Source organism: Heterodontus francisci, chromosome 18, assembly GCF_036365525.1.
Source record: "Heterodontus francisci isolate sHetFra1 chromosome 18, sHetFra1.hap1, whole genome shotgun sequence".
In the NCBI taxonomy this organism is placed as follows: Eukaryota; Metazoa; Chordata; class Chondrichthyes; order Heterodontiformes; family Heterodontidae; genus Heterodontus; species Heterodontus francisci.
In genome coordinates, this window is record NC_090388.1 from 36,286,320 (window position 1) to 36,312,450 (window position 26,131).

The 26,131-nt window shown below is 38.7% G+C and overlaps 1 protein-coding gene across 1 annotated transcript; it reads left to right on the forward strand.

The window, feature by feature from the left end:
* Positions 1-1,516: 1,516 nt before the first annotated feature.
* Positions 1,517-22,618, forward strand: wnt2 (wingless-type MMTV integration site family member 2). The gene is made up of 5 exons (XM_068051232.1): positions 1,517-1,599; positions 8,514-8,734; positions 10,129-10,406; positions 11,817-12,081; positions 22,389-22,618. Exons 1-5 carry the CDS (start codon positions 1,517-1,519, stop codon positions 22,616-22,618), a joined length of 1,077 nt encoding a protein of 358 aa, XP_067907333.1.
* The last annotated feature ends 3,513 nt before the right edge of the window (positions 22,619-26,131 follow it).

Below are 26,131 nucleotides of genomic sequence, written 5' to 3' on the forward strand. Positions count from 1 at the left end.
AGTACTAATATCAGCAAGTAAATGCTAATCTAAAACGGCATTCCAACTAAAACAATTTAGCATGTTTGAGAAATGCTGTTAAAGAAATATTTCTGATATTACTATATTTGTTAACAGGGCTTGAATAAACCACCTGGATGTACAATGGTTCCACGATGACATAAAAGTGTTGGTGGGTGGTAATGGATTTATCTGTCACGCTGCTCATTACGGCCTCCACGCTGTAGGTTTTGTTTGATTGGAAATAAGTGGACACTGATTGACCAGGCTGTTCATCAGGACTGGCAAGTGACCTATATATCTTTCCCTCCCTTCAGCGCCACAGAACTGCAGTCTCAGAAACCTGTATGTTGTCCATTTTTTTTTCTAAAACCGAGATCAACGACTGATCTAATGAGTTGCGACAAAACCTAAGGATATTCTTCAAGGTCAAAGGAGCTGGCAGCCACAGGCACCGACAGGCTGTGTTCCAAATTATCGCCTCCCTCTATCTCTAAGAAGGCAAAATCAGTAATATTAACACGAACATTGAAAAGGCGGACAGTTAATTCATATTTAGGTCTTGAGCTATATCTGTCTCGCTTAGTAATTCAATTATTGTGTCGATTTTAATTCATGTAACTTTCGCTAACTTAGGGACGTTCGAGTTCCCATTAATTCGATGTCCACATTTTATCAGTAAATTTAAAGAGACAATGGTTATTTGCAAGCCGGTGATTTTTGTTTTGTTTTTGGTGTAATCCGCATGGTCGAACACACAATCCAAGCATTATGTTACGATCAGAGTTTATAATCGGCTCCATATAAAGCACAGGGACATTGACAACTTGTCCGATGTAACGCATTGCCTGTATTGCAGTTTTGTGGCACATAATCAGACCTGTTCTAAATCCCATTTTCCCGACCGCATTCGGACAAGCGTCTTCAATATGTTATCTTGAACAGGAATTCCTTGCGTTAGTTCGAAGGGGGTTAAGCTGGTGTCCTCTGACTGACTGTGGAAGATCCGTTCGATGGAAATTGTCCAGTCTAGTTGAAAGATGACGGATTTCGTCCCTCCTATGAGAATGATGGACTGCTGACGCTTTGCTTTGGGGTTTTTGCTGCTAAACTCGTTGACATAATTTCAACTCTAACCTTCATCCATCAGGACATGCCAGCCCCACCCTGTCTGTAACCACAGGACTGCAGGCAGCCGGCATCTGCTGCCAAAGCCATTGGTATGTCCAACAGCAGGTACATAGAAGCACAGCATCTGTAAATTGGACCAGGCGCAAGGCTTCACCAAATGCTCCTGTTGGCAAAGTTACAAGGGAAGGTCCGCAATGCCGTGCCCGGTGGAAAGGGATCCGTTCCGACTCCAATATTGCTGAGGTTTTACCAAGACTCGAGGAGCATTTGAAGAGGCACTCGGTCCTTGGTAACTGGTGTCTGATTATCTGAAAGCGCGAATCGATGGAATTTCTTCTCCAAACCATGAGCGATCTGGCCAGGATCCGGATTGAAGTGGTTTAATATGAACTCCAGACTCCGGGGACTCTGGCTGTCCCTGCTTTTGATCGTCCTGTGGGTCGCACCTCGAGTCTACTCGTCATGGTGGTAAGTCACTCAATGGGTTTGGGTTTCAAGAATAGCAAAAGGAAAACACCAAAACACAGCAATGCTGCTTGTGCCAAGAACCCATCATCGGGAAAAGCAGAAATCCGAATGTTTTACACCTTAGAACACACTCGACTTCCTCGCGGCCCTAATGCTCTCCGTTTCCAACAGTGCTGAAAGCAAAAGTAACCATCCAGTTAACATACGCTACACCAGCACCCTGAGACATGAAGACACTTGTTTAATTTACTTTTTGTGGCGAAATGCAAACTTTTTTGTATTTTTATCTTATTTTACAATCTCCCCACAATTTATTTGAAGCACCAATAATCTGTTGCAACTTCTGAATAAAAGCGAATTAAAACTTTCCGCAGAGGCGGGTTCGCTTTGTGGATTCTCAGTGGCTCTGGGTTCATGCGCCCGCAGACACTAAATCCGAAAATAGAGAAATGCTGAGGAACTCTGTTCCCCCACAAGCTCTCCTACCCCAAGCAGAGACAGGTAAGTGTGAAGGTTTGGGAGGGCCGGGGGGAGCTGGTGGTCGTTTGGGTTTCAGAGGAGACCAATACCTTAACGGACATGTTGAGAAGGGCTGCAAGTCACACGGGTTAGACATCTTCACAGACTTTACTCCGCAAATTAAATTTCACGCAGCACACTGTGAAATGGCAAGAAAAATCTGTTCCCACTAACAAATGGTACAAGGACTGGGGGACACAGATTGAAAGTTTTGAGCAGGAGATGCAGGGGGAATGTGAGGAAGCACTTTTTTTACACAGCGGCTGGTAATGACCTGGAACTCGCTGCCCAAAAGGGTGGTGGAAACGGAGGGGATCAATAACTTCAAGAGCAAGTTAGATGAGAGATATAGACTTGTAGGGCTACGGGGATCGAGCCCGGGAGTGGGACTGACTGAGTAGCTCCGTAGAGAGCCGGCAGGGACTCGATGGGCCGAATGTCCTCCTTCTGTGCTGTAAATGACTCTATGGCTAAGTGTTCAATTGTAATCGAGGAGCTGAACATAGTACAAAAGCCCCGAATAAAGCAGACAGCGGCATCATCCCCCAGACTGAAATAAATAGCAGAAATACAAAACTGTTATATTTGGTGGTTGGAAATAATGGTCCTCTGTCCTCACTATGACAATGCGATGTGAAGGACTTTTTCAACATTCGGACAATTTTCTGTCCTTCTTTTCAACTTGTTTGCAGCTGCTCCCTCACCTGTTGAGCAGCATACACGGAGCTGTAACTATTAATCCAGTACTAGAAGTTTTCACTAAATCTGTCGAATTAAATATAAATCCATGAAGTTCTGAATGAAAAGCAAATCCAACGCCTGCATATAAATTGGACATGAACATAAAAATAACATTTATAGGAAATATTGCGATCCAAAATCTTAGAGAGAATTCCTTCTGCTGCGCTGGAACTACACAGGATCACTCACCCCGCAAAGCAAGAGGTCAGAGGATCCCCTCTCCAAACCCAACAACTGCTTACATCCACAAACTCATAGCCGTTTCAACTCGCCTGATGCTAAATGTGAAGTCTGTAAATAATAAAAATATAAACATGCTGTTTTTAAAACTACATTTCAGTGAAAGTGCGTCTTTGTAAATGTGTCAGGAAGCAAGTCTTCGACTTAACAAAAATGCAGCACATTATATAAAATTCTTGCATGTACCGTGGATAAACCAATGTCGGAGATCTCTTAAAATCGTCTACAAAATCCTGAATTGATGTTAAATGCGTTTGCCGAATCGAAATTACTCTCAGAACACCTTTGCTCATCAATATTGGGAATTGCTGATTATTAAACAGAAGGAATGGAATAAAACTGGTTTGAACTCTAGTGGATCTGTCCGTCCATTAGACACAATGTACCTGAACTTAAAATTTCGATATTGAAAACATACAGATATTTTGTACCAATCATACATAATGGCCTTAAAACGGTCAAATGGAAAAGAACAAAATGGAAAACTAGAACAGGAAAGATGGAAAAAAGAAAATAGACCGAATCTCACAGCGCTGCAAACTGACATTGCTCGTTTTCATTTGCTATTTTCTTTATGTCATGGGCAGGTTTTCCTTGCAACCAGCAATCATAGGAATATCCTTCTAAAAGTTTTTTTTTCAAGTGAAAGGGCAGAGCTCTTCCTTCCTCAACTATACAACATACGCTTACACGGTACTTGTGTTTTTCCTCTGGCCATCGACATCAATCACTTGAGCACTGGCCTTATAGCGGCAGGAAGAAGCCCTTTTATAATTTAGATTTTTAAATTTAGAGATACAGCACTGAAACAGGCCCTTCGGCCCACCGAGTCCGCGCGACCATCAACCACCCATTCATACCAATCCTACACTAATCCCATATTCCTACCACATCCTCACCTGTAGCGTCTGATTTCATTAATTCATTTTTAAAAACATATCAATTTCATTCCACGCACTGTTATTTTACTCTTGGTTAGGGGTTATGCTCTTCTATCTCTGTTTTTTAACAGCACTGTAATGTGCTGGAATGGCTTGGGGTCGCTGGCATTCTGATTCTTTGTCTTTCTCTGGGAAGAGCACTAACCTCAGTATAATGTAATGATCAAATTCAGGAACATTCCCTGGGAGGAGTTTTACCATTCTCTGGCAATATGTCGAGGCACACACGTACTGTGCTGCCTGACTACATTTTTACTTTATGCTTTTAAAATAAATCATAAATGCTATTTAATATTGTGGAATACCTTTTCAACTTTGGAGGACAGGAAGATATGATAGAGCCAAATGCAAAACAAAAACTATTTGGTCTGTCCCTACAACATGCTCTGGAATGGACAACCTGCTTTGAGAACTTTAATATTATAGAGCGTTTTTACATTTTTCTACTTGCCAAGGAGGGGCGAGTTAATCTTAGAGTATGAGACAGTTTTCAGCATTGAAGCACCCAGTGATGGACTCCAGAAGTCCCAGGCAGTTCAGGTACACCACAGTCTGATGCAGAGCATAAGTCTCCAACTCACCCAACAATATGCCGTATAACACGCCCCCACGTCTCACCTTAGCAGAGCTCCGATACTGTCACTTTTTAAAATTCTTTCATGAGATGCGAATGTCACTGACAAGGCCAGTATTTATTGCCTATCCCTAACTGCCCTTGAGAAGGTGGTGGTGAGCCACCTTCTTGAACCGCTGCAGTCCATGTGGTGTAGGTACTGCCACAGTGCTATTAAGGAAGGAATTTCCAGGATTTTGTCCCAGCAACAACGAAGGAACAGTGATATAGTTCCAAGTCATGATCGTGTGTATCTTGGAGGGGAATTTGAAGGTGGTGGTGCTCCCATGTGTTCACTGCCCTTGTTCTTCTAGGTGGTAGAGGTCGTGGATTTGGAAGGTGCTGTCGAAGGAACCTTGGCAAATTCCTGCAGTGCATCTTGTAGATGGTACATACTGCTGCCACTGTGCGCTGGTGGTGGAGGGGGTTAATGTTTAAGGTGGTGGATGGGTGCCAATCAAGCAGGCTGCTTTGTCCTGGATGGTACCGAACTTCTTTAGTGTTGTTGGAGCTGCATTCATCCAGGCAAGTGAAGACTATTCCATCGCACTCCTGACTTGTGCCTTGTAGATGGTGGACAGGCTTTGGGGAGTCAGGAGGGGTTACTCAATGCCTCTATGCACTTTTGTGTATCACTAAATTTGACTGGCTGAACTCATTTTACTTAGGGCCATTACAGTTAATGGAAAAAAAGGCTTTAATCAAAATTGTGTGTTTACATTCTCCTTATATTGGGGGAGGGGTTGAAAAGCCTGCATTTATTTTTAGTTTTCAGTTCCACAGCTACAGGTTTTTTCTCTGGTGTGCTTTCCTGGACTATAATTTTGCCTGGTGTAAACTTGTTAGCTCAATGGAGAACATTCAAGAAAGAAGATCTGTTATCTTCAAATTATCAGCTCACTAGTTGCTGATGTAAAGGTTTCCAAGCAAAATTCTGATCTCAAGTTATCACGTTTTCACTCCAAATGTGGAAAATTCATCTGCAAGTGGCAATCTCTACAGATTCAATCTCAAAGTTTGTAGCCTAAATTAACACTGACTTTTTTCTTCAAAGAAAACAAAAAAAAAACTTATGTTAAAGGTCTGCTAGCTAGCCGTCTGATTTGGCATGGAGCAAAGACTAAATGAGGAGTCATGTGAAGTGCTTCAAGAGCACCAGTGCCTCAATGATTACTATAAAGCCAAATATTGAGGCAGCAGAAATAATTTGGTGCAGCCAACAACATACATACTTATTTCTATTTCAGAAGTATGGAAGACTTAAACCCTTGGGACCTAGCTAGATGATGTAATCTATGAGAACTACAGTTAGCATGGATAGAAGATTAGCTGGCTCCAGAAAATGAAGAGTATGCATAAATGGGTCCTTTTCTGATTGGCAGGATGTGACGAGTGGAGTCCCGCAGGGGTCTGTGCTGGAGCCTCAACCTTTTACAATTTATATCAATGACTTAGATGAGGGGAGCGATGGCATGGTAGCTAAATTTGCAAATGACACCAAAATAAGTAGGAAGGTATGTTGTGAAGAGGACATAAGGAGGTTGCAGACCGATATAGATAGGTTGAGTGAGTGGGCAAAAATCTGGCAGATGTGGGAAAATGTGAAGTTGTTCACTTTGGCAGGAAGAATAAAAAAGCAGAGTATTACTTAAGTGGAGAATGACTGCAGAATTCGGAGGTGCAGAGGGATCTAGGTGTTCTAGTGCACGAGTCACAAGATGTTAGTATGCAGGTACAGCAGGTAATAAAGAAGGTTAATGGAATGCTATCCTTTATTATGAGAGGAATTGAAAATAAATGTAAGGATGTTATGCTTCAGTTAAACAGTGCATTGGTGAGACCACATTTTGAATACTGTGTGCAGTTTCGGTCTCCTTATTTAAGGAAGGATGTAAATGCGTTGGAGGCGGTTCAGAGGAAGTTTACCAGATTGATACCTGGAATGAGCAGGTTGTCTTATGAGGAAAGGTTGGACAGACTGGGCTTATTTTCACTGGAGTTTAGAAGAGTGAGGGGAGACATGATTGAAGTATAAAAGATCCTGCATGGTCTTAACAAGTTGGATTTGGAAAGGATGTTTCCTCTTGTGGGTGAGTCCAGAACTAGGGGGCACGGTTTTAAAATTAGGAGTCACCCTTTTAGGACAGAGATGAGGAGAATTTTTCTCTCTCTGAGGGTTGTGTGACTTTGAAACTCTCTGCCTCAGAAGGTGGTGGAGGTGGGGTCATTGAATATTTTTAAGGTGGATGTAGATAGGTTCTTGTTAGGCAAGGGAATCAAAGATTATGGGGAGTAGATGGAAGTGTGGAATTCGAGACACAAACAGATCAGCCATGATCTTATTGAATGGCGGAGCAGGCTTGAGGGGCCAAATAGTCTACTTTTGCTCCTAGTTCGTATGTTCGTATGACTTCCAAAAGAGTCAACTTTTAATTGAGACTAGAAATGAGCAGAAATTCTTTCTCCTATGGCAGAGTCTGCAACCTGCAGCTCCAGAGCCGCATGCGGTTCTTTAACATCTTATCTGTGGCTCACAACCTTTTCCACTTGGATCACATTAACATGAAAAGAGTCATTTTTAAAAAATTGTCAAGAAAAGTAAGAGCTCTGTTTTTACTGTGGGGATAGAAAAAACTAATCTAATCACTATGTTGCACTTTACGGTTTCAAATGATTATTTTAATGAAAAATATCATTGTGCTCTAAATTGGGGCAGCACAGTGGTGCAGTGGTAAGCACCACAGCCTCACAGCTCCAGGGACCCGGGTTCGATTCTGGGTACTGTCTGTGTCGAGTTTGCAAGTTCTCCCTGTGACTGCGTGGGTTTTTGCTGGGTGCTCCGGTTTCCTCCCACAGCCAAAGACTTGCAGATGATCGGTAAATTGGCCATTGTAAATTGCCCCTAGTATAGGTAGGTGGTAGGGAATATGGGATTACTGTAGGGTTAGTATAAATGGGTGGTTGTTGGTCGGCACAGACTCGGTGGGCCGAAGGGCCTGTTTCAGTACTGTATCTCTAAATAAAATAAATAGACCTGTTCAAGTGGTATAACTACACCATGGTTATAGATAATGCCTTTGGTTCAGGGAATAGGTTTTATGTTGTGCCCTTTATTGTTTCTAATATAGCTGAAATTATAAATGATGATGAACATGCTATTAGAAGCTAATTTTTGATCACAAGAATCAATAGATGAAAAATTGTCTTAATTTTGTGCATCTTAAGTTATAGTTTGTTTTAAAGATGACCTTACTGGCAAAATTATAGTACAAAAATGTCATAAAACTGATAATTCATTTAGATCTATTTTAATTTCAATTTTTTTATTGATACATAAATTTTATTTTATTTGTATTTTATTTATTATATATGCAAATTTTTCCTTCTACCAGAGACACTTAACAATTTGCCTAGTATTTGGTTTAGAAATGCCGAAATTTCATCTTGTGGCTTCCAATAGTTTTTATTTTCAGCAATTTTTTTTAAAAATGGTTCTTTAGGTAGAAAAGGTTGCCACACCCTGACATAAGATATAGACAAGAGATCCTCCTGTAAGTATATATCACAATAACAGGATTTCTGAATCTGAGCTTAATAAATCCCATTAAATATTTACAACATGGGCCTTGATGCTTTGAAACTTGATTATTTTTCACTTAGTGTGGTGGGGAGGAGGAGGGAGAAAGGAGGGAGAAGAGGAGGGGATGAATAGTAGAGGACGGGAAAGGGGAGTTGAATATCTGATTTAACAGCTTAAGATCATCATTGACTGTCATGTGCAAAACGATTTCATTCTCCAGCAGTTCTTTTTTTGTCTCTTGAATATGACTGTCTCTGATTATTTCTACCAATTCTGGCAGGTATATGGGTGCCCTTGGATCCCGGGTGATTTGTGACAACATCCCCGGCTTGGTGAGCAGACAGCGGCAACTTTGTCATAAATATCCTGATACAATGCAGTCAATTGGAGATGGGGCCAAAGAATGGATCGCAGAATGTCAACATCAATTCCGTCATCACCGCTGGAACTGTAACACACTGGACAGGGACCACACGCTTTTTGGTCGAGTCATGCTCAGAAGTAAGTAAAATATGGAATATAAAGACAAACTATTTTCTGAAATGTAGTTATCTTCACAACTACTATGGTCACTCTATTCTATTTGGTGGTCTTCGTAGGCTGCAGTTGTATGGTATATGTTAGCTACCAGCCTCAGAATGGTAGTTCAGAAGTGTAACGAAGAGCTGGAAGGTCAAAGTTATACTGCTAGCTGTGCATCAGTCCAGGTCACAGTAAAATCAACCACAAAGAAAGTCTATGTTCATATATTTGGACACATGCATAGAACTCCATTCACTGGACTGTTAATCTGTAAAGTCAGGGGAGCGATTTTAAATCCAAAGTGCAAGATCTTTTTTATTCTGATTATAATACACATTCTTATTTCCATGCTTGTGGTACACTCATATATAGATACATACACAATCATAATCTTCACAAAAGGACTGCCCTTTCCGAAGCAGTGAATTATGAATGTTTTTAATTGAAAAAGGCAGACTCAAACTATTTGAGAGAATCTGGGTCCTTACTTGAATAAGAATTAAACACAAACATGCATACTAGTCTTGTGTTTACTCGATTTGCACAATTGAATGATCTTTAAAATCTTCAGCTCCCATACCAAATTGGGATTTTACATGCATTCTATATACTTACATTACTGACCTTGGATTACTTTATACTCTTTCTTTAATTAATGATAATACAATTTAAAACAAAACGATCTGAACATTTACTTAAAGGTTATATATGTATTTGTTTAAAATATGGTTCCTTTGAGTGCAGAATCAATCTTAACTCCATTATATATGGAATGAATGTGAGCATCAGGCTGAGAATGGGTAACAAGTGAAGAAGATTACTGAGGGGTTCAAAGAGTCAAAATAATGCGAGAAGTCTGAGTGGTTTACAATCAGACAGCTGTTGTATGTAATCTACACAATTTACTCAGTTTTCCATTGATATTTAGCAATTAGGTTTTTCTGGATCTTGATTTATAGAGCAATTCTGCTTTTGATGATTATTACAACATTGGCTTATACCAAGACTCCTGCTATCAATTTTTTTTGTATCTGTAGCTCCTTCTCTCATCATTTTTAAACTATTTTTATTTTCATGAAAACAATGCAATACCGACAAAACTACTCCTGACATTTAAGTATCTTTATTACTGTAATCCTATTTGTTTCAGTATCACACTGAAATATATAAAATCATTCAGCCAGGGAGAGTGGAAGTTTCCTGGTTCTGCTGGAGATCCCACCATTGAAGTTAAGTTTATTTTTTAATGTCCTCATTTTAAAGGGATACTGATAGTGAAAATTCCTGTGGAAGCGATATTCTCCTCTGTTTATATGGGCTTGCTTTGTGTTAGTAGGCATTTTAACCAATCATCTTGTGCTATCCTGGTACAGGTAGCAGAGAAGCCGCCTTTGTTTATGCCATCTCCTCTGCTGGGGTTGTGTTTGCCATAACGAGAGCCTGTAGTCAGGGAGAACTCAGCTCCTGTTCCTGCGACCCTCAAAAAAAAGGCACCTCCAAGGACAACAAAGGAACCTTCGACTGGGGAGGATGCAGTGATAACATTGACTATGGTATTAGTTTTGCTAAAGCATTTGTGGATGCCAAGGAAAAGAAAGGAAAAGATGCCAGGGCACTGATGAATCTGCATAATAACCGAGCTGGCCGAAAGGTGTGTTCATTCTTACGCTTCAGTTTATTGTAAACATCGATTTTGTGCTTCTTACATATCATTTGGGAATAGAAAGTGGCATTTTTCATAAAGAAAAGTGTTTGCAAAACTTTTTTGCATTTGAAGTCAGAAATGGTATACAACACATTGTTACAGTGTCATCACACAGAAGTGATATGATGAGTTTTTAAAATTTTGGTTGTGCTTATCAATACTTTCCCCATTTCAACCACCCAGAGTCAACATCAAGGATCGACATGTCAGGTATAACAAGGTTGGATTAAAAGTAAAGCTCCCTTAATAACGTCATCCCAACGATGTGCCTTGACTAACCTTGGCACCAGCCACACTGTGGCCAATGATTGTCCATGTACCCTTCAGGATGTGCATTAGCTCACATTAGTCACTCTGATGGCAACATGTAAAAGTTTTGTGCTAGGCAGAAACACCCATTTGCCGCAGTCAAAAGCACCTAAATAGATTTTCCATAAAACTCAAAAAGATTGAAAGTTAGACCTTCATCCAATTACCCCAATTTGATTGAGGTCCAATTCATTTCCTTGCTGCAAGTGGTTTTGTATATTAACAGCACAAATAAAAAGGGGAAAAAATATCAAAATATGATAAATCTGAAGTGAAAGCATAAAATGCTGGGAATAAACCAGCATCTAAAAAGAGAAAGGTTGTTTTGCTTGTCAGTTTTGATGAAGGGCCTAACCCTGAAAAGTTAACAATTTTTCCTCTTTTCCGCTGCTGATAGATCTGCTATCTGTTTCAAATATTATCTGGTTTTATTCAATATATCAACTGCTTTGTTTCAAATCCATACAGTTAAAATCACACTGTGGTGTCCAGGGAAGAGTTAGGGTGTTCTCCGCTCTTGGGATAGAGTGTGTGACTGACTATTAGGATGCTCGCCAAGTATAACAATCAATTAATTCTCCACCTCATAGGTTAGCGAAGAGATCAGCTCCTTGTAATAAATTATCTTTCATTCTTGTGGGTAGGAATGTTGCTGACAACCCTGTGAACATCAGCACAGCAGCAGTAATTTTTGGTGGTAACCATCCTGTTTCTCATGCTTATCATTTCCAGGATTCCAGTGAGAACAGATAGACAGAAAAAATGTCTATTATATTTTACATACTTATATATAGTAGATAAAACTGTAATTCCACACATGCATTCACAACAACATTGTACCTATTTTTGTCTTGAGTTATTACAGGAATAAAATAGCGATAGTTTTCAGCATTTAAGATGAACTATCTAATTTGCAGTTGAGTTCATCGAACACCAATAATTTACTTAATATTATACAGCGAGTATTGCTGCTGATGTCTCCAGTGAATTGATGTTTCAGTGATGTTGTTGTTGAGAACTGAAGATACTGTGTTATTTTCCTGGTAGGCTGTAAAGCGCTTCCTGAAGCTTGAATGTAAATGTCATGGAGTTAGCGGATCATGTACTTTGCGAACTTGCTGGCTTGCCATGGCAGACTTTCAAAAAACTGGTAATTACCTGCGGAGAAAATACAATGGAGCGATCCAGGTGATCATGAACCAAGATGGGACTGGTTTCACTGTAGCAAATAAGAACTTTAAAAAGCCAACAAAGAATGACCTTGTTTATTTTGAGAACTCACCAGATTATTGTGTCATGGACAGAGAAGCAGGTAATCCACTATTTGTGTTATAATTCACTGAATATAAACCCGTTCCGGATGCTGCTATCACAGTGTGACATAATGTGTCACAATGTGACAGTGTGACATAAGTCTAGACAGGGCCTTTATATGTATTCTACTGAAATTCTAAAATTGTTTATACATTACAGATCATACTCTTTCTTAATTATGACCAGAATTTCTTTAAATACGAAGCACAATAACTAAATGGTTTGCTGTCTATACTTGTCTACTGACTGGTACAGTGAGTTAGAGTGACTTCCTTTCTCCTGTGGGGTTTGGCTTTGGATCCAACTCAAATTGGTGGGATACAAGTACTCCCTTCTGTTGGTAGTAGGGCTCTTGAATGAAATGAAATTTCAATCAAATTGACAATAGGTACAAGCTCATGGCTTTAATGACCTTCAGTTTAACACTAATTGACATTACATTGCTGTTTCAGAGCGACAATGGAAAGGTCACACTGGTGCATTAAGGGTATTCTTCTGAGGTTAGGATCAAGGAATACCGTTACACAAAGTAAAGGGAACTTCACACTGCATTCAAACCACGCTATACTTAACCAGGGAGCAGCAAAGTTATCAGAAAGCACAAATAGTAAGAACCTGTTCCATTCTTTAGCACTTATATTCCTCTTATGAGTGCAGCATTTACCAAAAAATGTATCGCCATGTATACTACAGATTTGTTTTTTGGACTTATTCAGCAAAACTATCCATTTGATGTAGCAGATAGGAATATGTTAGTCGTAGCGCTGGTGTGTTTTTGCTTCAGTAAAGCCACTTCTGGCTTCCTTAAAGAAAAAAAAGCTAGGAAGTCAGTTTTCAAAGTGTTCAAAGGAACAAATTCAATTAGGGCAGGAAACAGACCCTATATATTATACCCTGTATGTAATTCTTGGGTGTCATAAAGCAGACTAGAATTATTGAAGTCATTGAGTCTATTGTTATAAAAAACATACACTTTCCACAATATTATGCCAATATTGGGGTTTTTTAAAGCATTTGGGATGGACAGCAAAGAGTTACATTCAAAATGGAGATTAGATGATAAGCCCAGCATTGTCCTTTCTATCTCAATGTATCATTTTGCCATGATATCAGTTTGGATTCAGCAATCACACTATGCAGTAGTGAGTGTCAGTTACACCATTCCCTGTATTCATTTATGAACCTTATCCAGTGGACAACTTAAGCAGTGGTTGAACTTGACCAAATGCAACAATAGGTTTCCCCAGGTGGTAAAAACAAAGTGCATTGTATTACACCATCCAAAATCCCATCTTTTGAATATTTTAAAATGTGGTGGCTGCTGGAAAAAAAATGAGTTTGTGTATTAATACTGTTTTGTCTTGAATAAGTGTGGATGGCAGTCTTTGGACAGTGGGAACAGTATTTCCAACACTAGGTTCGGTCTACATAACTCTTGGCAAAGATACAGTGTTCAATCGTCTCTGCAACTTTTATAGTCCTAAAGCAAACATTGGTGTTCCCTGGAAATGTTTGCATAACATCTCGCAAATTCATGCTTTTGTTTTACTCACACTTTTTGTTGGCAAACGCTTGCTTTCTTTAAAGTCTATGTGGTAATCCATCAGAACATATTACAATCTCCTGTCGAGTGTGCCAGAATGCAACTGCAAGCTTATGAATGGCAGGAAAATATTACTTCATTAGAAAGTTTTTCACACAACCTTTTTTTCTTTTTCTGCAATGTTCTTGGTTTCCAAGGGTAGCTGACACTAAAATATACACTTTATGTGTTTTGCAGTATCATAGGAACTGTTAACTATTCATTGATACAGGTTGGTTAGATTAAAAATATTGGGACTTTTTAGACAGTACATCATTTCGTTCAAATATATAGATATAAAAATTATATCAACAAGTTTAAAGGGGAATTGATGACATTCATGAAGAGTTGACATTCATGGTCTTTTTTTAATGGGTATGTGTTGAGTCTATTTTTGTGACATCTGTTAGCTTCATTACATACAAATAGCAGTAAATGTGTTGAAAATGAAGAATGTCTGTGGAATATTTCCACCACAACATCTGCTGATGATTTTCCTTTCCTTTATACCTTTCACTTGACCTGACAGATCTGTAATGTGTCAAAGACAAATTTCACAGTCAGATTTGCTAGACACCAACCCACTGAACCATGAAATGCAAAAGAACTGTCAAGAATTGGCAACAATGTATTTTAGATATAAAATGAAAACTTCTGCTGGTGTAACACCAGAAACTGGACCTGTCTAAAAAACTGTGATTGTAATATGAAACATCATAGGTTTAACCCTTTCCTAACCCAAAACTCTCAATAGCATTTGTGAAATCCAGTTAAAAATAATGGACTTAGAAATACATAGAAGTTACAATATGAAAATAATGCAGTTGGCCCGACCAATTCATGTCTGCATTTACCCTCCATCCAAGCAAATAGTTCTAATTAAATTTCCCCATTCGGTTCCCATATTCCATCATCTTCCTAACCAATCTAATCTTTAATGCTGACATAGTTTCTGCTTCAAATACTAACACTGGAACTGAATTCCACAGCCTCACAATTGACTGTGTCCATTCTAAATCTCTTGCATTTAACCTTAAATCTATGGCCCCTCATTCTAGATCCCTCAGTTGCTGGCTCACAGTCTGCTTCTATCTACTTTGTTCCATCCTTTCATAATTTCAAATATTTCTATCATCACCCCATAATCTACATTGTTCAAATGAAAAAAAACTCCAACTTTCCAAGCAATACTTTGACTGGCAATATCACAATGAAGAATTGTTAAGTTGGTATATACCTGAACTCCTGCACAGTAAAAGTTTGCTATTCAGTGTTACATTAAGTTCACTTTCTGATTTTTTTTAAAATCAGGGTGAAACTTGTACTCAAAGTGAGAAATGTCAGTGCTGGGAAATTCAATGTTTTCAACACTTTGCAATGTTAGCATTGAGCACTCCAAATCAAGTAAAGCAAAGGGTATATACAGTTCAAAGCTTTGTCCTTCTGTCCTAAGAGTGAGAATGATATTTCAAGATTTTACGGCCAGTAATAGCTAGACACCATGTTACCAACAATAACTCAGGATTATACCTAGATAGAAGCACCAGAAATCATCCGATTTTTGATCATTTCTAAACATTTTTGGCAGAAATATATTAAAGAATGTCTAACTGGTGCAGAGTGTGGACAGTAGTATCCTATATTTAATATATTGCTTTTACTTTAAGAATATGGTCAACTTCAGTACTAAACATTCCAATGTTCCTAAAATGTCTACCCTGTTCCCCATGTCAGATAATCACTTACTTCTACACTGAAAGAAGAGAGGGTAGGTAGGTTATAGAATCTTTCACTGGACAGATGACTCACTCCAATAAGCAATACATTGTCCCACCACAGGAATGTTAATTTTCTGTCTTTTTTTAATTCTTTCATGGGATGTGGGCGTCACTGGCAAGGCCAGCATTTGTTACCCATGTGTAATTGCCCTTGAACTGAGTGGCTTGCTAGGCCATTTCAGAGGGCAGTTAAGAGTCAACCATATTGCTGTGGGTCTGGAGTCACATGTAGGCCAGACCAGGTAAGGACAGCAAATTTCTTTCCCTAAGGGACATTACTGAACCAGATGGGTTTTTACAACAATCGATGATGGTTTCATGGCACCATTACTGAGACTAGCTTTTAACCTTAGATTTAATAAATTAATTAATTGAATTTAAATTCCACCAGCTGCCATGGTGGGATTTGAACCCATGTCCCCAGGGCAGTAGCCTGGGCCTCCGGATTACTTGTTCAGTGACATTACCACGATGTCACTGTCTCCCATGTAGCTACTAGAGCTTATGTCTCCTAGAGGCTGAAAAATACCACTGACAAACATTTGGACTTCCCATAACTTCTAAGCATGACAGTAGGTGGCTGAAGTGAGGCTCAAGGAAGGTGTTCCAGGCAGTTTCTGGTTCTTCCAAGGTGGAAAACCTCCTGTGGCAATCCAGCCTACTGTAATTTATCAATGATTCTTTCTTACTACAAATATAATGCTGAGTAAAGCAATTTTTAGCTCGTTGATGCTATAGTTATTATATAATTGCAGTCTGATTCCAGAGTCAGGACCTGACCTGGAGCTGGGTGAAACAGAGTGACCATCTCCGAGATTCAATCTTTATTTCCAGATCAGTTCAGGCCCCGACACCCACTTTACACTGTACAAGTCTAGCATTGATGCAAAACCAAGATTACCTTTTAACCTAGAACTTGAATCTTATTTTCTCTGAAAAAGGTATCTGTTTTATTTTAAAATAGTTTTAATATTTATTTTATAATAATAGAGCCATGGCTAGTTGTGTCAGCTGTTGGTGGCTCAGTTGGTAGTCTCACTCTGTATCAGAAGATTGTAGATTCAAGCACAAAAATCAAGGCTGGCATTCCTGTGCAGTACCGAGGGAGTGCTGCACTGTCCGAGGTCTCCTCTTTCAGATGAGACGTTAAACTGAAGCTCCATCCGCCCCCTCAGATGGATGTAAAAGATCCCATGGCACTATTTTGAAGAAGAGCAGGGGAGTTATCCCTGATGTCCTGGACAATATTTATACCTCAATTAACATCACAAACAACAGATTATCTATTCATTATCACATTGCTCTTTGTAGGAAATTACTGTGTGCAAATTGGCTGCCGCGTTTCCTACATTACATCAGCCACTACAGTTCAAAAGAACTTAATTGGCTGTAAAGCACTTTGAGACATCCAGTGGTTGAAAGAAAGTCTTTCTTTTTTTTTCTTTCTGATTTTATCCATCTTTCTGCAGTCAGCAGGGCATCACAGGTTCATTACTGCTAACAACTGGTAGGAGCATGATTCAGGCTGGATAAAACAAAAGACATTATGTTTCTTATCTCTATTCCAACATTAGACTTGCAGATGGTGCTCTCCCTAATGACCCACCAAAAATTAAAGTTTGCCCATGTGAAGAGGAAGAGCTTCAGAGAGCAGTCTCCTTGGAACTCAAAGTTACAACGTTTTTGCTGACTGTCAACCACTCAACTGTTTGAGCTACTATTAGCATCCTTTACAACTGAGCATCCTTTATTACAACTGAGCATCCTTTATATTGACTGAACATCCTTTACATCAACTGAGCAACCTTTACATTGACTGAGCAGCCTTTAGATTAAGAATTCTTTGTTGCGTAATCTGGAACTCCGTACACATAGCAGAATAATAAAGTGACAAATAATACAAGCCACTTGTCAAGGTGAGATTTAAGAAGAACTTAGTAATTTGGAATTAGAAGGTTATAGATAATAAAGTGTGTGAGCAGAATGTTCCAACTCAGTCATACCCATTATTATAGCACTCTGGTTTCTGCTGTTCAAGCATCTAAATTTATGGTGTACAGGTGCACTGATTCCCGAGGAATCAACATACTCTGTGTCACACCACTAGTTTACTGTCATGTTTGCAATAATACCTACATAAATCTGGTATCAAATTGGCAATACAATACGGTGTAAATGAGATAGGCCCATATGCCTTTCATTTCAGTGTGTGTTTGACAACAATTGTCAGATCAAAATTATACAGTTAGCATCTTTAGTGGGGATAACATTATCCACAAACTACACTGACCAAATGATGAAACATGGTGTTGTATTCTTTTTCAAAAAGAAGACTACACATGTAAGGTTTTAGGAGACCTCAGAGGCTATGCCTGACTTTGATATTTAAGATTTATGAATGTAATGGTGATATTGTCTGCAGTATATGGCTATTTAGAAACCAGTTATATTGCAGTACCAGTCCCTGACTGGCACCCACAAACAGCAACTTTATACTGCTGGTTCCCAAGTTGTATTACGTCTAAAGACAACACTTCTCAGTAATTTTATTATTAGGACAGACCTGGCGGGCCTGTTGATGCTCCACTAGCACAGAACAGTTTCAAAAAATTTATGGGTGAATGTAGTACTAAACCATGCAAATCGTAAGATCTCAGGTTCAACTTTTAATCAATGCTGAGGTAGCTAATTCCAGGCAGGGCTACAGTTGGAGCAACCTCTTGTCATAATATACTCTGCAATAAGATCACCAAACTGACTCTCCAGTCATACTACCAGTTTAACCTCAATGCATATTTGAAACGTGGTAGTGTAACTGGCCTGTTAGACATGAGTCATTTTATCTATATAATTGACTTTGCTGAGTGTTTTAACACCCTTTTCCCTGGCCTTTGTCTTATCTTTTATTGTTCTGAATTGCCAATGGAGTGTCCCTCATCGGTCAGGTTTTGTACATTCCAGAAAGCACTTTATCTTAAAAGTATTGAGTACAGACTATGGGTGAGAAGAGGAGCACCCTTTCCACTACTGTCCAGTTCTTATTTCCTGTATATTTTATTGATCCTTTTATTCTATGAATATCCCAAAAAGACATAGCAGTAAATTTATAGAGTTCACACAGCTGCTCATTTATTTGGAGTCTGATAATAATGCTGTGCTCTGAAGGTAGAAGTGATGATTAACTCTTTAATGATAATAGCACAGATGCTAATTCTGTGACATGTTATGACAGCAAAAACACAGATACTGCAGCCACTCAGGCACCAAGCTTTCTCAGCTATTGCCAACATACTCATTATTGGCAGATATACGAAGGAATAATTTTTTGAGGTTGTTTGTATCAAAGACTTTAATCAAAATTACAAGAGGTATATTCCATTTTTCCATTCTGTAATTTCATTAAAATATTCCACTTTTTAAAGCTCTAGTTTAATACAATAATCTGATTCATGGCAGGGTTATTTCAAAATCAAAATTTTCAGAATTCAGTTCCCAGAGAGGGTGTCCTTGGGTCGGTTCCCTGTCTTATTCATAAAACTTGAACATTTACCTCTGGCTTGGCTTGTTGAAACCTCTATGGGCAGCCAGCGCTCACACAACCTTAAATGTTCCACAATCCACAGCTTCCTTAGTTTATTTACTCTAGGCTGGAGCATTTATAGTTTTTTCTGTTATGGATGGTTGAAACTTGAATTATTGCATTTGAGTGCTTTAGCTATTTTTTTTTAGTACTCTTCTGTCTCCCAATGCAGGAAAGCCACAATGAACCTTGGTGCCACACTGTTTGTTTTCATTTGCTAACTGTTAAAATGATGCTGCATCTGTTCAGAACAGACAAGAACCAATCAAGAATACTATACATTACATTGGGATATTTGTTAAAGGAACAGGCAATCAGAACTCTAATAATGCTTAGTTCAACTACCTAAGGCTATTTTGTACTTTATCCAGCTTGATACATGATGGGCTGAATGGCCTCTTTCCATTCCGTAACTTTTCTATGGTTCTATACCAATCCTTCTTTCTTTGTCTTAATTCAGCTGCATGAACACCAATTTCAAAATATCGTTGAACTTTTCTGCTCATAAAGCCAGAACTTTTCATTAAAAGGAGATTTAACACCTTAACAGCTGCCCTGGAAGTAGCTTGCTTTCCACTAGAGGTTTCTCCAGAAACAACTGCCTACAAATTTCTCTACTCAGAAGATCCATAGGTTCTTGTCAAAGGCTTCAGGCTTCCATATTATGATGACTTACAGGCTTCCATATTATGATGACTTACAACCCAGACTGACCATTTCAGGATACCTTACACAGACACATCTCTGTCTCTACCAATGATATGTGCCTTCATATATGAATCCCAATAGGCATCTTGCCTCTGGTGGTACTAAGTCATTTTACTGATGGAGGCTTGCAAGATAAGTAAAAATATGTTTAAAATTTTGCATGTTTATTGTAGAAAGTATAATTTTTCAGAAGAGCAATACTTCAGTTGTTTTCAAAATGCACATTGACGATAACTTACCTTTAAACTAGGATCCTGGTGAAAATAAACTGTGGAATCAGCAATGTAATTCTTTTCTAAAATCAGTTTCTAACTTCATTGTTCTCTTACACATTCCACCTTCATTTGTTAAATTCTTTTTAATTGTTGCTTGCATGCAGTACGAGTCCCAAGTAAGGGGAAACTAGTTTTCTGACTTAGAACACCATGCATTTTAAATTGTTTGATATCACTCTTGTCATTTAATATTATGCCTCCAGCGTGCCCCCTATAAAGCACAAAGTGCCACCATGACTAGGTTACATTGAACTGGTACGGATTAGAAGCACAATGCTTCATAGACCATTTCTCTGTTGACTGATGGAGCATTACATTAGATTAACACATGACAGCATCCAGAAGTGCTGTACAGATGAGTAAAGCTGGAGTTAGCCCTCTCCTCTCACAGTGGGCTCTGTCAAGTTTGAGATATTAGCAGGTTTATCAAAAAGGCTAAGCCATGAAGAGTAACATACAAACATACAAAATAGATATTAAAAGGAAGATTGTAGAAATGTTTCAACAAAATCATTGGTGGCCCAGACATACTTAGTTTATGGGTTAAAAATAAGTCCCCAATAGAGCAGTTTACAGTCAAATTTTAATATGAAGGTTCCAACTGAATGTATTTCAACAGTCCTTTTTCAGTTCCCAGTGAACGAGTCAACAAATCAACTGCCTTTGTAATTAACAGCTGACATCAAAAAATTAAATAACATTACAAAACTTGAGAATTAGTCCCCTGTTATAGATTTTACATGGTAAAACCCATGATACCTTTATAAGATAATGTTTGCTGATTTATCAGGATGTCATAGTTGTGAATTAGGGATTCATCATGAAATGAAAGTAGTAATGTAAGCTTACTTGTTCTGTTGTAATATTAGCAGCATTTGTCCCAGTATGTGCAATTAGGAAATGCAGAGTTAAGCAGGTAATGATATTGGGGTAATAAAAGCAAAATACTGCAGATGCTGGAAACCTGAAATAAAAACAGAAAGTTCTGGAAATACTCAACAGGTCAGGCAGCATCTGTGGAGAGAGAAGCAGAGTTGACATTTCAGGTCTGTGATCTTTCATGAGAACCCATGATATTGGGGTGTTGGTGGGGTGGGGGCAGGGGTGAAATTGGTGTATTGCAGTAGCGACAGTCGGCTCACAGTGAATCGGCAGCCAATTTTTCACCACGTCTGATCTTCACAGACCACAGTTCGGACTCTTTTCAAAGACTCATTTCCTAGTTTCACTGTAACTTGGTTTGAAATTTTTTAAATTGGCAACAAGTCAATGGAAAATTACTGGTGCAGTGAGAAATAGCTGCCTATTTACTACAAACCCATTTCACGCCACTAGCATAGACCCAATTTCATTATAACTGAATGGCAATTCTGATTTATGAGTGAAGTTGCAAACATTGAATATTATTGTATATAAATTTAAATAATTAACTAGTGTGAGCTCTATCACAATGTGGCTGGAATTTTAAACCAGTTAATGGGGCTTCCCCAGTTTGTGGTAAAGGCATGGCCATACAAACCAGGGAAGATCCTGGCTCAACTTCCTGTCTTGTCTTCCATTTGCAAATCTCAGCCCCGAGGCATAGAGACACTTCAATTCGGCCAGGAAAAGCTGCCACTTCTGATCACTATCCAGTGACCACTGCTAGAAAGCACATGCAATGTGGTTATTGGGTGAAAGGATGGGACTCAGCCGTGATGTTTTTGTTGGTAAAGACGCTTATTGTGACCCACCGTCCTGGTTCCTAGGTGAAGAAAGGCCAGAAGGTGAGGTTCCAGAGGATTCTAATGAACACGGAAGTACAGTCCAGCAAGAGGCAATGACTTTAGGGGAGGAGGGAAACAATTGAGGGGGAAAAAATATACATACTCAAGAAAATGTTGCAGCAGATTCTGGCCAAAGTGTCCTCTGTGCTTTCCTTGAATACGTTTTAACTAAATCAAAGTCTTCACGTTCCTACACAATCAAATCATGCATTGTTTTCCACCAGAGAAGATACCATTTTACTTTATAACAAGCTTCGTAAATGTTCAGTTTTTAAAATGGATCACCTGTCAACGTTAACATTACAATGCAAAGTGGAGATAAATTGCCTCATTAATCAGTCACAGTCAAATAGAATGACAGGCCACAGTTTGATATCTTTGTGTGCTATCATATATCAGACAGCTGCATGCTAATCAGATACTGAAAACTGGACTTAGAAACAGTAGAAATATAATCTTTATCATGGTTCATATAGCTCAGCATTCTTAAACACACTGCAGGTTCTTCTTGTGTGAGAACTTATTCTTAAATGTTGAAGGAAAATTTTTGTGTCAACTATCAGTTACCTGTTTTCAGTGTTGTAAAGAACTGTGATATTTATCCCTTATTTGCCAGGTTCTTTGGGTACAGCAGGCAGAGTGTGTAACAGGACCTCTCGAGGAATGGATGGATGCGAAGTGATGTGTTGCGGACGGGGCTATGACACATCCCGTGTCATGACAGTAACAAAATGTGAATGTAAATTTCACTGGTGCTGTGTGGTCCGCTGTAAGGAATGCCATGAAATGACAGATGTGCACACGTGCAAAGCTCCTAAGAATGCTGATTGGCTAGATCAAACATGAATAGCAAGGGGAAGGTTGGACATTGACCCTGGGACGGGCAACACTCTTAACGCTTGCTTATTATTGACTAAACAAAACAGTCCTCAGTTTTCATTCTATCCTCTGAATCTACAGAAGAGTCTACTTTTCTTAAATTATTTTATATACTGAAGATTGACGATGTTTTCAGTACAAACAGGGTACTTGTTTGAAAGCCATTGAACCAGGCCTATTATGAAAAGGTAACTAAATAGGATGTGTCCTTTTCCTCACTAGAAATGCAGCATATTGTTTTTGGTGACTGAAATGCAGTCGCCCTTTACTATTAAATTCAGATAATTCATAGTTAGGGTGTAAAGTCAAAACATTCTGAAAACAGCACATTGTTCCAACTTTAGAAATTATAAATGGAAAATTCTTGGAATCAAAAAAGTGCTGAATTTTATTTCATTTTGATGGTATCTCAATTCAGGTAAATGCTTTGGACATCATCCACGAAATATTGCGGCACTATTTTAGAATGATTAGTATGCCTTTGTTCTTTGCTATGATCTGCTTTCCACAGATCTGGCTGAAACAAACGTGTTCTCCAACCATTCACTCAACTGACCAAATAAGTTTTATTTTTGTCGATTTTCTCCATCAGTTCAGGAAGACCTCAGGTAACAAATTGAATTCAGAACCAAGTTCTACATAGCTTGCAGCACTCTCTTCAAAGTCCAGGCGGCTTGGTGATCAATTTATTTTAAATGCTCTATTGTTATATCGTGTTTGACCAGATTCAAGTTGCACTTCTTCCACATCTGGTGTAATTTACAGTTCATCTGCATCTGCAACAAGAATTGACATGGATTTCAGTCAGGTTTTTTTTCGGTGTGCTGTGATCTTGGTCCTCATTCAACATTTTGTTTCAGGTGGATCTGGTTTTACTGTTAACATTCCAATCATGAGGTCTCCCAATGGCTCATAGGATAAATATACAAATGATAAGCGATACAGTCCATCTATTGATTTCTGTCAGGGCAATGGTGGGGACACATTCATTGTCCTCAATGTTCCTGGCTTAGGGAGAGGAAAAACCATCCAGGGTTCCTGTTCCTGATTGCTGTCCAGTGACTTATGCTGGAAAGCATGTGTGCACAGACATCAGGTGAGTGTAAGCTGGCTTAAAGATTCTCTCCCTTCTCCCACAGCAGTCAAATAGCTCACTGCTGTTCTCTGTCTCAGCTTGCACATGAAGCAGGGACATTATTTCAGGTACTGGGGACCTGACAATGTCCATGGAACAATATTGCAGTTTCACTCACTGTTGCCAGGAAAGGGAGAAAATATTTTAACAACATCGCAAGTTTTGATCACTGCACAAACTTAAGTCAGAAGTTATAGAATTAATTTGGATGGTAATTAAAACAATCACACTCTAAGGCTCTGCTCGCAAGCTGCGACATTCAGAGCTCAGGAAATTTGAATCTGCTTATTTATCAGCAAACACAGACAAGCAAATGACAGCTCCAGCAATTAGGCCACTTTGAATAAAGCAAAGGCAATCATCTGACATTAATGCACCCTCGATATTAGTGCTGTAGGAACAGTTGCTCCCCATAAGACCACTCCAATGGTAACATATATTTAACATATGTGAATGTAAAACCCACAAACATACACTCAGGAAATCACTAAATTGTGCATTTTTTTAATGTCCAAATTTGATACAGTAAATTAGGAGTTCTATATAGAAGAATTATCTTTGAGAAATGCAAAGACTCTTCTGCACTTGAATTTTAAAAAGTAATTTCAAAAACTACGATAAATGAACAAGTTCTTTATGATTGTCATCTTTACAATGCAATTGGGGGCATGGTTAATAGGGATAATAGCTTAAATGTTCTCAGGTACCAGTTGATTCTTAGCACAGTTAAATCAAACTGATGGGCTTTGTTGAAGTGAGATACGTATAGCTTTATTTCAACAGTTGGCTGATATTGAAATCAAATGATTTATTGTAATCGTAGTGATAATTCTGCTTTATATAGCATGTCATATTATTCCCTATTGCTGAATAAGTAAAACTTCAGAAATGTGTATTTTAGTTGTAAAATATCCATATAAATAAAGCACCAAGTTACTTGGTTAAGTTTGTTTGAAATCATTGGATTAATATTGCAATGTGCCAACAATTATATACATTTGTCATGCAGTAACTACTGTGCATATTGTATTATTTAAGAATACCTTTGAAATTTTCAGTCTTCTCTTGCTGTGGTAATATGAAGTCAAGTTTTCAACTGTAGAAACAATATTACCATAGGACTCAAACTCTTCTCCTAAATAAAGTTGTCATAGTTACTAAGATAGAAATTATTGTGTGATGAGAAATCTGTTTTATGGAGATTTTAAGCTGCCTGTTGGATGGTGGTTGTCTGTGTTTCTGCAGAAAATGCCATAAAAGATTGTATTTGTTGTATTTTTGTACATTTAACAATTATATGATTATGAGGAAAAACATCAAATTACAATTTTTTTATATTCTCAAGATTCTACCAAAGGTGAAATTTTGAACTTTATTTAATGCAATGAAAATAATTGTTTGAAGATGAATCACTGTTCAATTAGGAGACCTGACTGTCACAAGGTGATTAATCCCTGCCCCATTGCACCAAATAATTAGCATTCATTTGGAAGAGTAATCTTTCCATGGTATACTTGGTTTGAAATTAGGCAAAGTTATAGATCATTGGAGTTAGTACAATCTTTGCAGTCATTGTGATCCATATTGGGACCAACAACATTCGGGAAGAGTAGGCAAGCAGTTCGGTTTGGACAGTACTAGGAACTAGGAGGTAAATTAAAAGAACAGAACCTCAAGGGTTATAATCTCTGGATTACTACCCAAGCTACATGCAAAGTGGCATAGGGATAAGCAGGTTAAGGAGGTTAACACATAGCCGAAGGAGTGGTGTGGAAAGACACTGCTGTGGGACACTGGCACCAGAACTGGGACAGGAAGGAACTGTACTGTTGAAACAGGCTCCAGTTGAACTTGGCTGGGACCAGGGACCTGGCAGAAAGGATAAATAGAGTGGACACGAAGATTTTAAACTAGTAAATGGGGTGGGGAGGGGTGGGGGTGGGTGGTGGACTGAGGTGGAAAAGGTAGTATATATAATAGTTTGAAAAACAATCAGAAATTATGCTTTGGTCACGACAAGTAAAGGGAAAATTAAAAGATGCAAAGTAATTAAACAAGGAGAAGGAAATAAGGAATGTGGGTTTTATTTAACTTGTTCGTGGGATGTTGACATCACTGGGGCCAGCATTTATTGCCCAACCCTAATTGCCCTTGAGCTGAGGCCATTTAAGAGTCAACCACATTGCTGTGGGTTTGGAGTCACATGTAGGCCAGACCAGGTAAGGACAGTAGATTTCCTTCCCTAAGGGACATTAGTGAACCAGATAGATTTTTACAACAATCGACAATGGACTAAATTGAAAGGCATTGGGAAGTTGACAGATACTCCATCCACATGCAACCCT

Bases quoted from the DNA above. Each gene is read 5' to 3' on its own strand.
- wnt2 (XM_068051232.1), top strand. From the start codon at position 1,517: ATGAACTCCAGACTCCGGGGACTCTGGCTGTCCCTGCTTTTGATCGTC. The intron at 1,600-8,513 runs GTAAGTCACTCA...CAATTCTGGCAG, and splicing joins CGAGTCTACTCGTCATGGTG to GTATATGGGTGCCCTTGGAT. The intron at 8,735-10,128 runs GTAAGTAAAATA...ATCCTGGTACAG, and splicing joins TGGTCGAGTCATGCTCAGAA to GTAGCAGAGAAGCCGCCTTT.